We start from the raw sequence: 12,727 nt of genomic DNA on the forward strand, positions 1-12,727 counted from the left end.
ACAGGAAGATCACCTAGGTAACTTAGAGAGAGCCTATCTCAAAATAAAAAAGTACAATAAAAAGGGCTGGGGGATATAGCTCAGCTTTTGCTGCTGTGGGTTTTTAGGTTTTGTTTTTCTTTGTAGTACTGGGGATCGAACCAGCAGAAGCTACTGTACATATGTGTCTCCCCTTCTCCTGTCTTCACAGATAACATTTGACAACAAGGCTCACAGTGGAAGAATTAAAATCAGTTTAGACAATGACATTTCCATTAGAGAATGTAAGGACTGGCATGTATCTGGATCAAGTAAGTGACAAGCTTTACTTTCACAGTGGTTATTAAATATTGTAAAGTGGCTACTAAATCACTGCCTCCAGTGCATATAGAACACCAGCTAAAACATTCCCCAGTCCCTAGCTCTCTGAAAGTATGTCAATGTATTGCAGACATCTGATGTTCCGGGAAATACTGAAGTTGTTAGAATTGAAAGGATTCCCTGTGTTCTCCGTGTACCTTCATTTGCCTACTCCTCACCAAGAATGTACTTACACTCCCTCACCAAAACCCTGTCTGTGCATAAACCAATATTTATTCAGAACATCCTGCATAAGTTCTTCCATCTCCATTTTTCTCATTTTAACATTTTTTAAATATCATGGAGAGTCAGGCATGGTGGCCCACACCTGTACTCTCAGCACTCTGGGAAGCTGAGGCAGGAGGATCTCAAATTTAAATGAAACCCATGCAACTTAGCTACTCAAAGAGGCCCTGTTTCAAATTTTAAAAAGGGAGGGGTAGGGGATGTAGCTCATTGCTAAGGCTGTGGGTTCAATCACTGGTCCTGGAAAAACAAAGTCCTTGAGAGAGAAAATCCTTGAGAGAGGAGGAACCCTTATTTTTACAGATCAAGAATCCAGTGCTCAGATGTGATGCCTGGTGTCCGTGATCACATAGCGAGGGAAGAGTTGGGTAGGATTTGATCCAGAAGCCTCCCACTTATAATTGTCTTCCATCCAGGTTAAAAGGTAGACTAAATATGAAAGCTCTGCTCTGAGATACATGGATAAGAATTCAGGTGTAGACTGAGTACTATCAAGAATTTTGGGGCTGAACAGGAGAAAACTGGCTGGAGAGAATGTATCTATCTCACTTTCTAGTTCCTGGAACGCAGCATAATGGCGTGTTGTGCAGGCCTCAATCAGTAGGTCGGGGCTCTTGCACTGGAATGGGCAAAGGAATCACCGCAAGTACCCAATAAGATGCGGTTTTCCTAGCTCCCCACACAGTTAGTAGGTGTAGGATGAGGTCTGTGAGCCTTGCAGGAATGTCCAACCCACAGCCCTCTGTGGTTCAAAAAAAAAGTATTTTTAATAAGGAAATGTACTTATATGCATTAACTATACTGTATGTATTACGTGTAGCCCAAGACAATTCCTGTTCACTCAGTATGGCCAGGCAGGTCAGGTGTTTCCAATCCAAAGGCCACAGGATGGACGGGGCCAAGAGGCCTTCCTCAGACTCCTCTTGGATAATCATCCTGCTTGTCAATTTACCATGTGAAGAAGTTATACTGAGGTGACCAGCATAAATTACATGAAATTTCATCATTATAGTGCTCCTTTCACTAACAGGAAACTTCAAAGGTATGTCTCTTGATTCACAAACTGTATTCCCATCACAAGTCATTTATTTGAAACAGTTCTCTGTTTTGCCATCTGAAACATCATAGTGATTTTCCACAAACTTTTGAAAGTGAAAAGAAGGGCGTCTGAAAGAGCCTGACATATGGGCTTTCTCTCAAATGTTTGCTTCTGGGTTCTAAAAGCTTGTCAGATTGTGTTTTGACAAATTATGTGCTTCAGATTTTTCACCCAAAGTGGGGGTAATCATGTCATGTCATCTCACTGGGATCACTGCGAGGGGATCACCTAAGTTTATGCACATAAAGTGCTTGGAACTATGACAGTAAGAAATGTCCTCAATACATGTCAACTATGATGATTTATTTTGTGTATATCACTTCTGTCTGAAAATATTTTGCTCATGTACTTGTTTGCTTCTGCAAACAAGTCTTATTGCAGTGGGAAGTTCCACAGGATCAGGGACCTCATTTGTCTTGTTAACCGCTGTATGCTAGCTTCCAGAAAAGTGCTTGAGAGAGCGGCTGCTTAGGGAGTACTTTATGTCCTGCTAAGTATATGTTAATAAGCTGTGTGGGAAGGCTGTGTTTGGAACAAGCGATCACAAGCTGACAATAAATGATCTTTGGTGTTAAGGTTCAGGCAGTTTTCTAAAAGAAGTTTTTTTCATTTTAAAGAGAAAAACAATAAAAACAATAATGCAAAATTTCAAAACAAGACGGTAGGAGAGTAACATTGTGTATTGTTATCTTCAAAGTAGTTGCTCAGATTACAAACTATAGGCATGAAAAATTGATCAAACAATATAAGCACAAACCTTTCTTTTCAGTGAACTAATAGAAATTAGTAGTATGATTATCTTACCTAGCTTGTATATATATGTGTATATATATATATATATATTCATTTATTTATTTTTCCTTTTCCCTTTCTTCTTTTCTGTCCACATCCCAGTTTCTCTTTCCTTTTGAACAGTTTCTTCCCATTTCCCAATATCTGTTGTACATTTTGGATCTTACTTACTCTTTCAGCTTCTTACATTAGGAAGACAATATAATGTTTACACATGTGAGTCTGATTTATTTCACTTGTGAATATGGCCTGAAGTTGCATCCATTTAGCTATAAAAGTCTCAAGTTTATCCTTCTTTATGGCTGAGTAGCACTCCATTGTATAAAAAGACCACATCTTTTTTATCCATTCCTTGATTGATGGGCATTTGGGATGTTTCCAAGATTTAGCTATGACAAATTGTGCTGCTATAAACATGGGTGCACGTATATCACTGTGATGTGATGCTTTTAGTTCTTCTGGGAAGATATGCAGCTGGAGAATAGCTGGGTCGAATGGGACCCCTAATCCTAGTTTTTAAAAGAACTCCACACTGATTGCCACAGTGGTTGTACTAGTCTATATTCCCACCAGCAGTGAAGAAGGGTTCTTTTTTCCCCACAGCTCCACCAGCATTTGTTATTGGTTGATTTTTTTGATGATAGCCATTCTTTCTGGGGTGAGATGGAATCTCAGTGTTGTTTTAATTTTCATCTCTCGATTGACCAATGATGTTGAACATTTTCATGTATTTATTTTTCATTTGTATTTCTTTATGTGAGAAGTGTGTATTCATCTCAGATACACATTTTTGGATTGGGTCTTTGAATTTGGGGTGTCTGTTTTTAATTCTTTATATGTTCTAAATATAAATCCTTTGTCTGAGGAACATCTGCTATATTTTTTCCCATTCTTTGGGTTGTCTTCTTACTCTGTTGGTGATTTCTTTTGTTGTGCAAACACTTTTTAATAAGGTGAGACCCCATTTGTTGATTCTTTGTTGTAATATTTTCCTTGCAGTCTGGGTTTTATTCAAAAAGTCTTTGCCTACCCCAGTGTCCTCAAGAGTTCTACCTCTATCTACTTTGTCTTCCAGTAGATTTAGTGTGTCTTTTCAAATATTTAGATCTTTGATCCATTTTGACTTTAGTTCATGCTGATAGACATGGGTCTAATCACCACTTCTATTCAATATAGTTCTGGAAACATTAGCCAGAGAAATTAGACAAGAGAGAAAAAGAAAAGGAATAAGAATAGGAAAGAAAGATGTTAAATTATCATTATTTGCAGGTGACATGATACTCTACAGAGAAGACCCCAAAAACTCCACCAAAAGATTCTAGATTTAATAACCAAATTCAGTAATGTAGCTGGATACAAAGTCAACACTCAAAAATCAGTAGCATTCCTGCACACAAACAACAAACTCACTGATAGAGAAATTAAGGAAACTACACCCTTCACAATAGCATCCAACAAATGAAATACTTAGGAGTCATTCTGGCAAAGGAAGTAAAAGATCTATACACTGAAAATTACAGTACTCTGAAAAAGGAGATTGAAGAGGATAACAGAAAATGGAAGGATATCCCTTGCTCTTGGATAGGAAGAATCAACATAGTGAAAATGGCCATACTCCCAAAATTATTATATAGATTCAATACAATCCCTATCAAAACACCATTAACCTTACAAATCTAGAGAAAACATTCCTAAAATTCATTTGGAACCAGAAGAAACCTAGAATAGCAAAAGCAATTCTGGAGCAACAAAGGCAAGGCAGGAGGCATCACCATCCTTGATTTGAAATTATACTACAAAGCTACTATGATAAAATCAGAATGGTACTGGCAAAAAACTGACCTGAGAATCAGTGGAACATATTAGAAGATGCAGAAACAACTACAAACACACTCAGCTACCTTATCTTTGACAAAGGGTCCAAACATGTTTACTGGAAGAAAGGCACCTCTTTAATAAATGGTGCTGGAAAAATTGGCTCTCTAAAAGAAGAATTTTTAACCTTCAAAAATTCACTGAAGGATGTTCATCAGGGCCTCTTTGTCATCTTTCTGGAAAGAATGCTAGAATTATCTAAAAAGAAACTAATATCACAATCTGAATGTCTCTATACACATGATCTTCTTTGCTTTCAGTTCAGAAGAATACTCATTACATGATGATCTTTGATGCCTTTGTCATTCTGACCTGCTTAGCTTCGTTGCTTCTGTGTATTAGATCTGTGATCAGAGGACTTCAGCTTCAGCAGGTAGGGGCTGCAGCTTGCTAGCAACACTACTGATACTCTGATCGCCAGAAAAGCTCACAGTGCCTCTCCTCTTTTCCTTAAAGGAATTTGTCAATTTTTTCCTCCTCCATTATAAGAAGGAAGTTTCTGTTTCTGATCAAATGGAATTTGTCAACGGATGGTACATTATGATTGTTATTAGTGACATACTGACAGTCGTTGGTTCAATTCTGAAAATGGAAATCCAAGCTAAGGTAATTTTTTTCCCTCCTCATGCCATTATTAGTATTAGATTCAGGTGAATGATATTTTATACAAAATGTGAATTTTAGAGTAAATGATTTATCCTAAGACTTATGGTGAGTGAATGACATTCAAAACAGTCATTTTCTTTACTCTAGTCAAGTGGTCTCTTAGGCAGAGGTTTTCCAAATACACTCCACGAACCACCGCACCACAATCATTTGGGGGCCTGGCAAAAATGTGCTGTGTTAAAACTATTGAATCCAAAGTCTTTATGTGGGGCCTGAATTCTCACACACACAAAAGTTCATACACACACCAAGATAATTAAGGTAAGAGTTAAAACAAACCTTGGAAGACACGTCAAAGTCTTCAACAAAAAAAGAGGGCTGGAAGGGAAAGTGGGGTCGTGGTAGTATTTTGTGAGTGCTCTTATTTGTTTGTTCCATCCATTCAAAATGAAAACATTCCCATTTTCTTACTTTCCCATGGATAGGATGCAAGGTTATCCTCTTTTAGGATCCAAGGTTATCCTTTTTTAAGATGAATCTCTCCTAGAAATCAACCTTTCCTCCAACACAAAAATCAAATTGAAAAACTAATACTGTTCAAACTAGTCTTATTCAATCTTTTATTTTCCCAGTCTTCACACAACTAATTGTGTTTGTATCACCCGTGGAGCAGGTGGTGGACACAGGCAGAGAGTCCAGGTCAGCAACTTGCTCAGCTCCATGCAGTCATTAAGGGACCCAAGCTCCTCCTATTTTGTTTCTTTACCATCCCTGAAGAGCTCACCCCAACTGTGTGACTGACCCTCGGTCATCTCACAACAGGTTGCAGCCTGTGGCCTGTAGAAAATGAAAACACCATCTAGTGGAAGCTCTCCCATCTCTTGGCCTTGCCTCAACAGTGGCAGGTCTCATTTCTGTTCCCATCCCACTGACCAAACCAAATTGCACGGGGAGTGGGGAAATACAGCCCAGGAATGCGCCTGGGAAGGAGAGGGTGGGTTTAGATGGACTTGGAGTAGCTGCCACCATATGCGGCACAATGTGTCATTCAGCTTTAGGGATGACGAAAAGGAGTTAGGGTGACTTGCAGCAAATCTTTATTTCTACCAGCCTCCACTATCATTCTCCTCAATTAGCCCTTTGTGAGGTCCAGCAATCTTTCTTCATTCTTCTGTCCCGATCACTCACCCTTCCTGTCACATAGATGATCATTCCATCTCTTCTAAAACGTCTGACACCCCTCCTCACCCTCACGCTCAGCCAGTGGAGGATTTTACTTCCTATTTTACAAGGACAACAGGAAGAAACCTCCACTAATTCCTGCTTCACTTATCTACTTACAAGCATCAATGTCCACAAACTATTTCATCTTGTTACTGTGAATACTTTAGACCACTGTCCTACACCTGTCCCTGTACTCATGTTCCAGGCGCCGCCCCCACTGCTTACTCAAGGACGTTGCTCTAGCTTCTCCGCCTTCTCTCTCGAGTTGTTTCCCTCTGCTTACCAGCTACTTCCCCTGTTACCACATTTTTCTCCTCTCAGAGATGAAATCTCAGCCCTTATTTCTCTCTCTAGCTATTCCCCCATTCTCTGCTCCCTTTTATACAGCAAAAGGTCTCAGAAAAGTGATCTTACAGTTGTGATTCTGCTCCTCCCGCTGTTCTTCATACCGGTTCCAGTCAGGCTGCTGTGCTGTCATGCTAAGCCCAGTCATCCATCATTTATCCTCATCGTGGCCCATCAGTAGCTTTAATGCTGCCAAGCAGGCTGTGTTTTTGATCTGCTTTTTTACTGGCTGTTACTTACCTGGTTTTCCTCCCAAATCACTGTCTGGTTTTCAGATTGTGCCTTCCTGGTTCCCTCTTTCCTTGCCAGCTGGTGAGGTGGTAATGCTTCAGGACGTAGTGCTTAGACAACTTCTCTTCTGCCGAGGCCATGGTAATGTCATCCTGTCTCAAATAGATACTCTAAGAGGTATCTATTTGTCAGTGATTCCCAGATCTATATCTCCAGCTTAGAATTCTTCCCTGAACTGCAGACCAGATATTCAAATGTCTACACCACATCTGCACTTGGATGTCTGCTTGTCCTCTCAAATTCCAGATAATTAAAAAAAAACAAACCCAAAACTAAAACCCCCAGCTCCACAGTTCAAACCTTCTTCTTCCATAGCCTTTCCAGTTTCAACTGATGACAACTTTCTTCAGTTGCTCAAGCCAAAAGCTGTAGATTTATCCGTCTCCTCTTTTTCACCACCCCTATCTCCCACATCTAATCAAAGAGGAAATCCTATTGCTCTGCCTTTAAAAACCATCTCATTACTTCCACTGTGCCCAGTTCATCTCGACCCTCAGCAGCTCTCACCTACATAACGACAGCAACTCCTTCACTCCTGCCGTGATCTGCTCCCAACCACAGTGGCCAGCATTTGGGCAGGTCACTCCTGTTCCCAGTCAGGAACTGTATCTTCCTGTCCTCCTCCTTCTCATCTTGCTCCTCCTCCTCCTTCTCCTCCTCCTCCTCTTCCTCGTTGTTCCTCTTTGTACCAAGGATTGAACCCTGGGCCTTTGCCCTGAGCTACAATCCCTGGCCCTTTTTATTTTGAGACAAGGTCTCGCTAAATTGCTAGGTTGCCCAGATTGGGCTTGAATTTGAAATCCTCCTGCCTCAACCTCCCAGTGCCCTGGGATTACTGCCATTCCTAGCTCTATTGAGGAGTTTTTAATCTTCCAAACCTGTTCTGGGGAAAAGACAAAATTGCTCAGTACCTGTGAAGTCCTGTACTACCTGCCCCTAACCTTTATGTCTCCATATCTTTCTATTACTGAGTCCAGCCAGACTCACTTCTTGCCAGGCTGCTTTGTGCCCCAGAGCCTCTGCCCCAGCTCGTCTCTGTGCCTGCAAACTAGTCCTCTAGATTTCTGCTTGACTTGCTCCTTCATTCCTTCCAGATCTCTGCTCATGTGGCACTTTTCATCGTGCTCTTCTCTAATTCCCCTGTCTCAAAGCATAAACTCGCACCCATTCTTTTTTTGGGGGGTTTTTCTCTGGTACCAGGAACCGAACTCACGACCTTGCACTTGCCAGGCATGCGCTTTGCCGGTGAGCTAAATCCCCAGCCCCCTCGCACCCATTCTTTATTCCCTCCCCTTCCTTTGTCCTCAGCTCTTGCCATCAGCTAGTCTACCAAAGGCTCTATAAATTTATTTTTCTTTTTCTATGCACCCTCAGTAGAATGCAGGCTGTGTGAGGACAGAAAATTTTGTTTGTTCACTGACTGATCCTTACCACCTAAAATAGTGCCTGACTTATGGCTACCCAATAAGAATTGCTTGCCCAAATGATTTTCTGCTGTTTAATTTATGTTTTCCACTCCATTTTAGAGTCTCACAAGTTACGATGTCTGCAGTATACTCCTTGGGACGTCGACCATGCTTGTGTGGCTTGGAGTCATCCGATACCTGGGTTTCTTTGAGAAGTACAATGTAAGGAATTGCGTGGGTTTCTGTGCTATTGATATTCAGTGACTGCACTGCCTTGGATGAAGGACAGAGGGATTTTAATGACCTCTCTTACTTTCCAGCTCCTCATTCTGACCCTTCAGGCAGCACTGCCCAATGTCATCAGATTCTGCTGCTGTGCTGCTATGATTTATTTAGGCTATTGCTTCTGTGGGTGGATTGTGCTGGGGCCTTATCATGATAAGGTACTGATGAACTGCTTTTTTCCCATTATCACCAAGCTTTAGAATAGAGCTAATAGCTTCTTTATTTTTTTAATGGACTCCTTTTATTTCGTGACTCACCCTGAAAATGTCAAATGTCTATCTATTGCCATATTTATAAACTAGTAAAGTGTGATCAACTTAAGAGAATCGTTGATTTGCTGGGTTGCTTCCAATCGTGTTTGGAAAATGTTAGATAATTAAGTTCTTGCTACCACCACCGAAGTCAAGCTTAATTACTTTGATTGCTTTATAATGTATTAGAATGGGGGGTTAGAATGGGGGAGATGGGTAAGCCTTCTCAAAATGTGACTGTAGTTTTAAAAAGTAGTGTAGGGAGAAAGGTGTTGGATATTTTAAAATTTTGCCTGGAAATGCTTCAGGTTATTTGTTTGAAAGGGATAACTTGGGGTATGTGGCCTCATTATTGTTAATATGTCACGAACAAGGGTTTCTAAGGGGGAAAGAATGTGGAAGAAAACGAACTTTTCTGTTTTCCTTTTCCAGTTCCGTTCTCTGAACAGGGTCTCTGAGTGCCTCTTTTCTTTGATAAATGGAGATGATATGTTTGCCACATTTGCAAAAATGCAGCAAAAAAGTTACTTGGTCTGGCTGTTCAGCAGAATTTACCTCTACTCTTTCATCAGCCTCTTTATATATATGATTTTAAGCCTTTTCATTGCATTGATCACTGATACATATGAAACAATTAAGGTAGGTTTATCATAAGTAGCAGCATTCCTCTAGAGTTTGTATTGTAACCGTGAAATTTAGTAACTAAAGGCAAGGAATTGGTGGATGTTGATCTGTTCAGGATAGAGAAGGACCTCAGTTTTAGAGACTGGGAAACAGAAATGAAGGAGAAATGCAATTTCTGGATGTTCAGTCTTGTAAGCAATGGTGCTTTTCCAAGTAAGCTTTCTAACATTTCATTAAAAGTATGAGGCTAAGTAGATTTGGGGTGAATAAAATAGATGCCATTGTGGAAAGCCAAAACTTTGAGGAGAGCTTTAAGAATACAATTTTTATAAAGAAAATTGACCCCTTTGTTTGGAATATGCCATCACCGAGCACATTACTCTCTGCAAGGCTTGACCTTAGGGCCTGGCCTCCAAATAACAGAGGGTTGATGTGTCAGGTAATGGTCACATTTGTTTTACAGTAAGAAATCTGATTTTAAAAGCTATTCGTCTGAGCCCCTGAAAACATGGAGAGGTAGAATGAATATCTCTATATTTAAATCCCGCTAAGTGTATACTTTTAAGTGTACTACTGGCATAGACACTTCCGTGTGGGGACTTTTCCCTCTGGGAGTGAGGAGAATAATGACACATTTTGCCATGTGATTGGTCCTAGGCCTGATGAGAAGGCCATGGGGTGGAGTTGATAATGGTGGATTTCTTGCTCATGAAGCCTGGGCCACAACTGCACTCTTACTGAACCATGTTTTCGGGATGGACCATCTTCCTTACTCTCTGTAGTACTTGCTTGGCAGATATATACATTGGTCCCCGGGGGACTGGGAAAGAATGTCAATGTAACTGTCCCAGTCGCTCCACTTGGTGCTCTCAAAGTTCATGACCTTCACCTCCGCATGCAGAGAACCAGGTGCCATGCGAAGGTGACATCCACGATCTCTCAGAGTACCTCTTGGAGACAAAAGACCGAGCTTCCTGTTATAGATGTTAATCTCTTTCTTTGGGCTCAGAGCACTTGCCAAATAGGCAAGATAAGTGAGTTATGATCTTTTCTAGTCAGGGCATGTCCTAGGGATCTCAGATCCCAAACTGATATGCACAGGAAGCCCTTAACCATACTGTCTGCCTGGAGGAGTGACTGCAAAAGGGTGTGCAGGCTGGAAATGTGCCTGTGGCATTCAGATCTCTATTCAGACACCTGGGCCATCTCAGAAGTGTCCACAACTATGCTGAGGTCATTGAGGGGGGGGAAATTAAGAATGTTCACTCTCAGCCCCCACCCCCGCAAACGTCTCATTAATGGCAAAGAGTTGGGTTCCATCCAAAGAGCTTAGTCTACACTGGCCTGGAAGTCACAGCACAACAGGACAGAGTGGTGATAGAGGCTCTCAGACTCAGGATATGGTTGGCTCGATTCTCCCCAAAGAGACCCAAGCTCCGTGTGCCCTGCCATGGGCTGAAGTAGACCTGGAAAAGAGATGAAGCAGGGAGTCGCACAGCACCAGTTCTGCTTCACCTCAGCCAAAACTAAGAGTGACCCAGAGGCTGCGCTTCCTGAAAATACTTGGGAACCCTACACTGTGCCTCTGGAAAAAAAATAATCCCCTCCTTTGCCAAATGATCCATTCTGAATTTGGAATAAAGCTGTTTTCAAGGGGTTCGTTAATGACAGCTTCTTCATTCTTCTCTACAGCACTACCAGCAGAATGGCTTTCCAGAGACCGAACTTCATGTGTTTATATCAGAGTGCAAGGACCTACCCAACTCTGGAAAATACAGATTCGATGATGACCCTCCAGCGTCTTTATTCTGCTGTTGTAAAAAGAAGTCATCAGGCTGACCTACGCTCTCGAGGAATATGTCATGTGGAGCTGAGTTGAGGAAACTATGGAGATTTTATAGTATGTTCAAATACTGTTATTTTTAGCTAGTTAGCACTTTCTATAACTCACCAAGAACTGTCTTTATGTTTTGAAATAATATTTAACGTACTTTCTGCTTTACACTGGGTTTAAAATAGTAACTAACTTTGTTGAGGGAAGATACTGGATTATTGTCCTTTCATGTCTATTTGTCATTTTTTGGGTTGTGTTCTCTAAGCCCCTCTTTACTCTGGCTATGTGGACTGTGTCCTCAGTGAAAGCAATCCCTGGTCTGATTGTGACTTTGGACAATCTGGTTGTATTTCTGAAAGAGTGGGAATAGTTACTGTATATCCACTACAACTGCATTTAAAGATCTCTTATAGCCCAGCGCAAGAAATAAGCATCTCCAACTAACTGTGTACTATTTGGTTCTGAAGGACAACTGCTATTTGATCCCGCTTTTAGTTCTGGAGGTGATCAACTATTTTAATATTTGTTTCTAAATTTCTCTGCCCCTTCATGTTAAAGTATGGAGTTGAAAGGTTATCTCTACATAAATGAAAAAACACATACCAAATGGATATCCAATTAAGTAATGATTATTTTATTAGCATTTCAGCAACTTTATGTTATACTTTGCCCTTCGTGGGTGCGTTCAGTTTCACAGCAAGGCAATTTGTGGTCAGGAACTGTGGTTTCATGGAACAAGGTTGCTTAACTCATGCAAGAGTTATTTTGGACAATTATGTTTAAAATTAAAGATAAGTGATTCACTGATTGGAAATTGCAGCAGTTTCACAATGTGAATATTTGTTTTGTGTATTGTTTATTCAAATGGAGCTTAATTTAATGATGTCAATAAAAGATTTCTCAAAGCAAATTCTTTTCAAGGAAATGGATTTTTAAATTTCTGATTTTGTCTTAAGAACTCAATGAAGATTGACTTGAGATATTGAAATCTTATCGCTTAACCATAGTAACAACCATACTAGTGATTCCAGGTGAGAAATCCAGGTGTGAATTTTATAAGAGATATAAGGTATTTTTATCATCCTGTAGCCTTTAAAAAATGACAAATCAAAACTTACAGGTGAGTATTTAGAGGAATCAGTTTTTAAGATATTTAGAACCTATTTCATTTTTAGAATTAACTAGAATACAATGTAAGTTTTAAAATCACGCTTACTGTCTGCTCAGCCTTTTTTGTTACTCCTTACAGGACTTTCCAGTTAACAGTAATACTTTAGGGGCACATGAAACCACTGAGCCACCGCTGGGCCTGGGATTTTGCGTTGCTCTAAACTCTATGTTTCTTCTGTAAAATCAGAGCCAGTGACTTGGCACCTTCACATCTCCTGATTCTGTAAGCTTTCTTCATGTGGCAGGAGCCCCAGATAATTCCAAGTCCTAATATTTTAGTAATGGGTACAGTTTAGATCTAAAATCTCTCCCAAATGCTCGTGTGTGGAAAGTGAACGGG

General features: G+C 40.5%; 1 protein-coding gene across 7 annotated transcripts in view; it reads left to right on the top strand.

Moving 5' to 3' along the window:
- Mcoln3 (mucolipin 3) overlaps positions 1-12,127 on the top strand; it is a 34,137-nt gene extending 22,010 nt beyond the window's left edge. For 5 of the 7 annotated variants that reach the window (XM_013514575.1, XM_013514576.1, XM_013514577.1 and 2 more), the window contains 7 exons: positions 191-290; positions 4,612-4,724; positions 4,808-4,957; positions 8,344-8,445; positions 8,544-8,666; positions 9,192-9,398; positions 11,076-12,127. In XM_013514575.1, coding sequence (XP_013370029.1) covers positions 191-290; positions 4,612-4,724; positions 4,808-4,957; positions 8,344-8,445; positions 8,544-8,666; positions 9,192-9,398; positions 11,076-11,222 — 942 coding nt within the window. In that variant the 3' untranslated portion in view covers positions 11,223-12,127. The remainder of the gene's footprint in view (positions 1-190; positions 291-4,611; positions 4,725-4,807; positions 4,958-8,343; positions 8,446-8,543; positions 8,667-9,191; positions 9,399-11,075) is intronic. The other 2 variants (XM_013514578.1, XM_013514579.1) reach the window with 2 other exon arrangements.
- The last annotated feature ends 600 nt before the right edge of the window (positions 12,128-12,727 follow it).

Source organism: Chinchilla lanigera, unplaced genomic scaffold (genome assembly GCF_000276665.1).
Source record: "Chinchilla lanigera isolate Chin_1 unplaced genomic scaffold, ChiLan1.0 scaffold00022, whole genome shotgun sequence".
Classification (NCBI taxonomy): domain Eukaryota; kingdom Metazoa; phylum Chordata; class Mammalia; order Rodentia; family Chinchillidae; genus Chinchilla; species Chinchilla lanigera.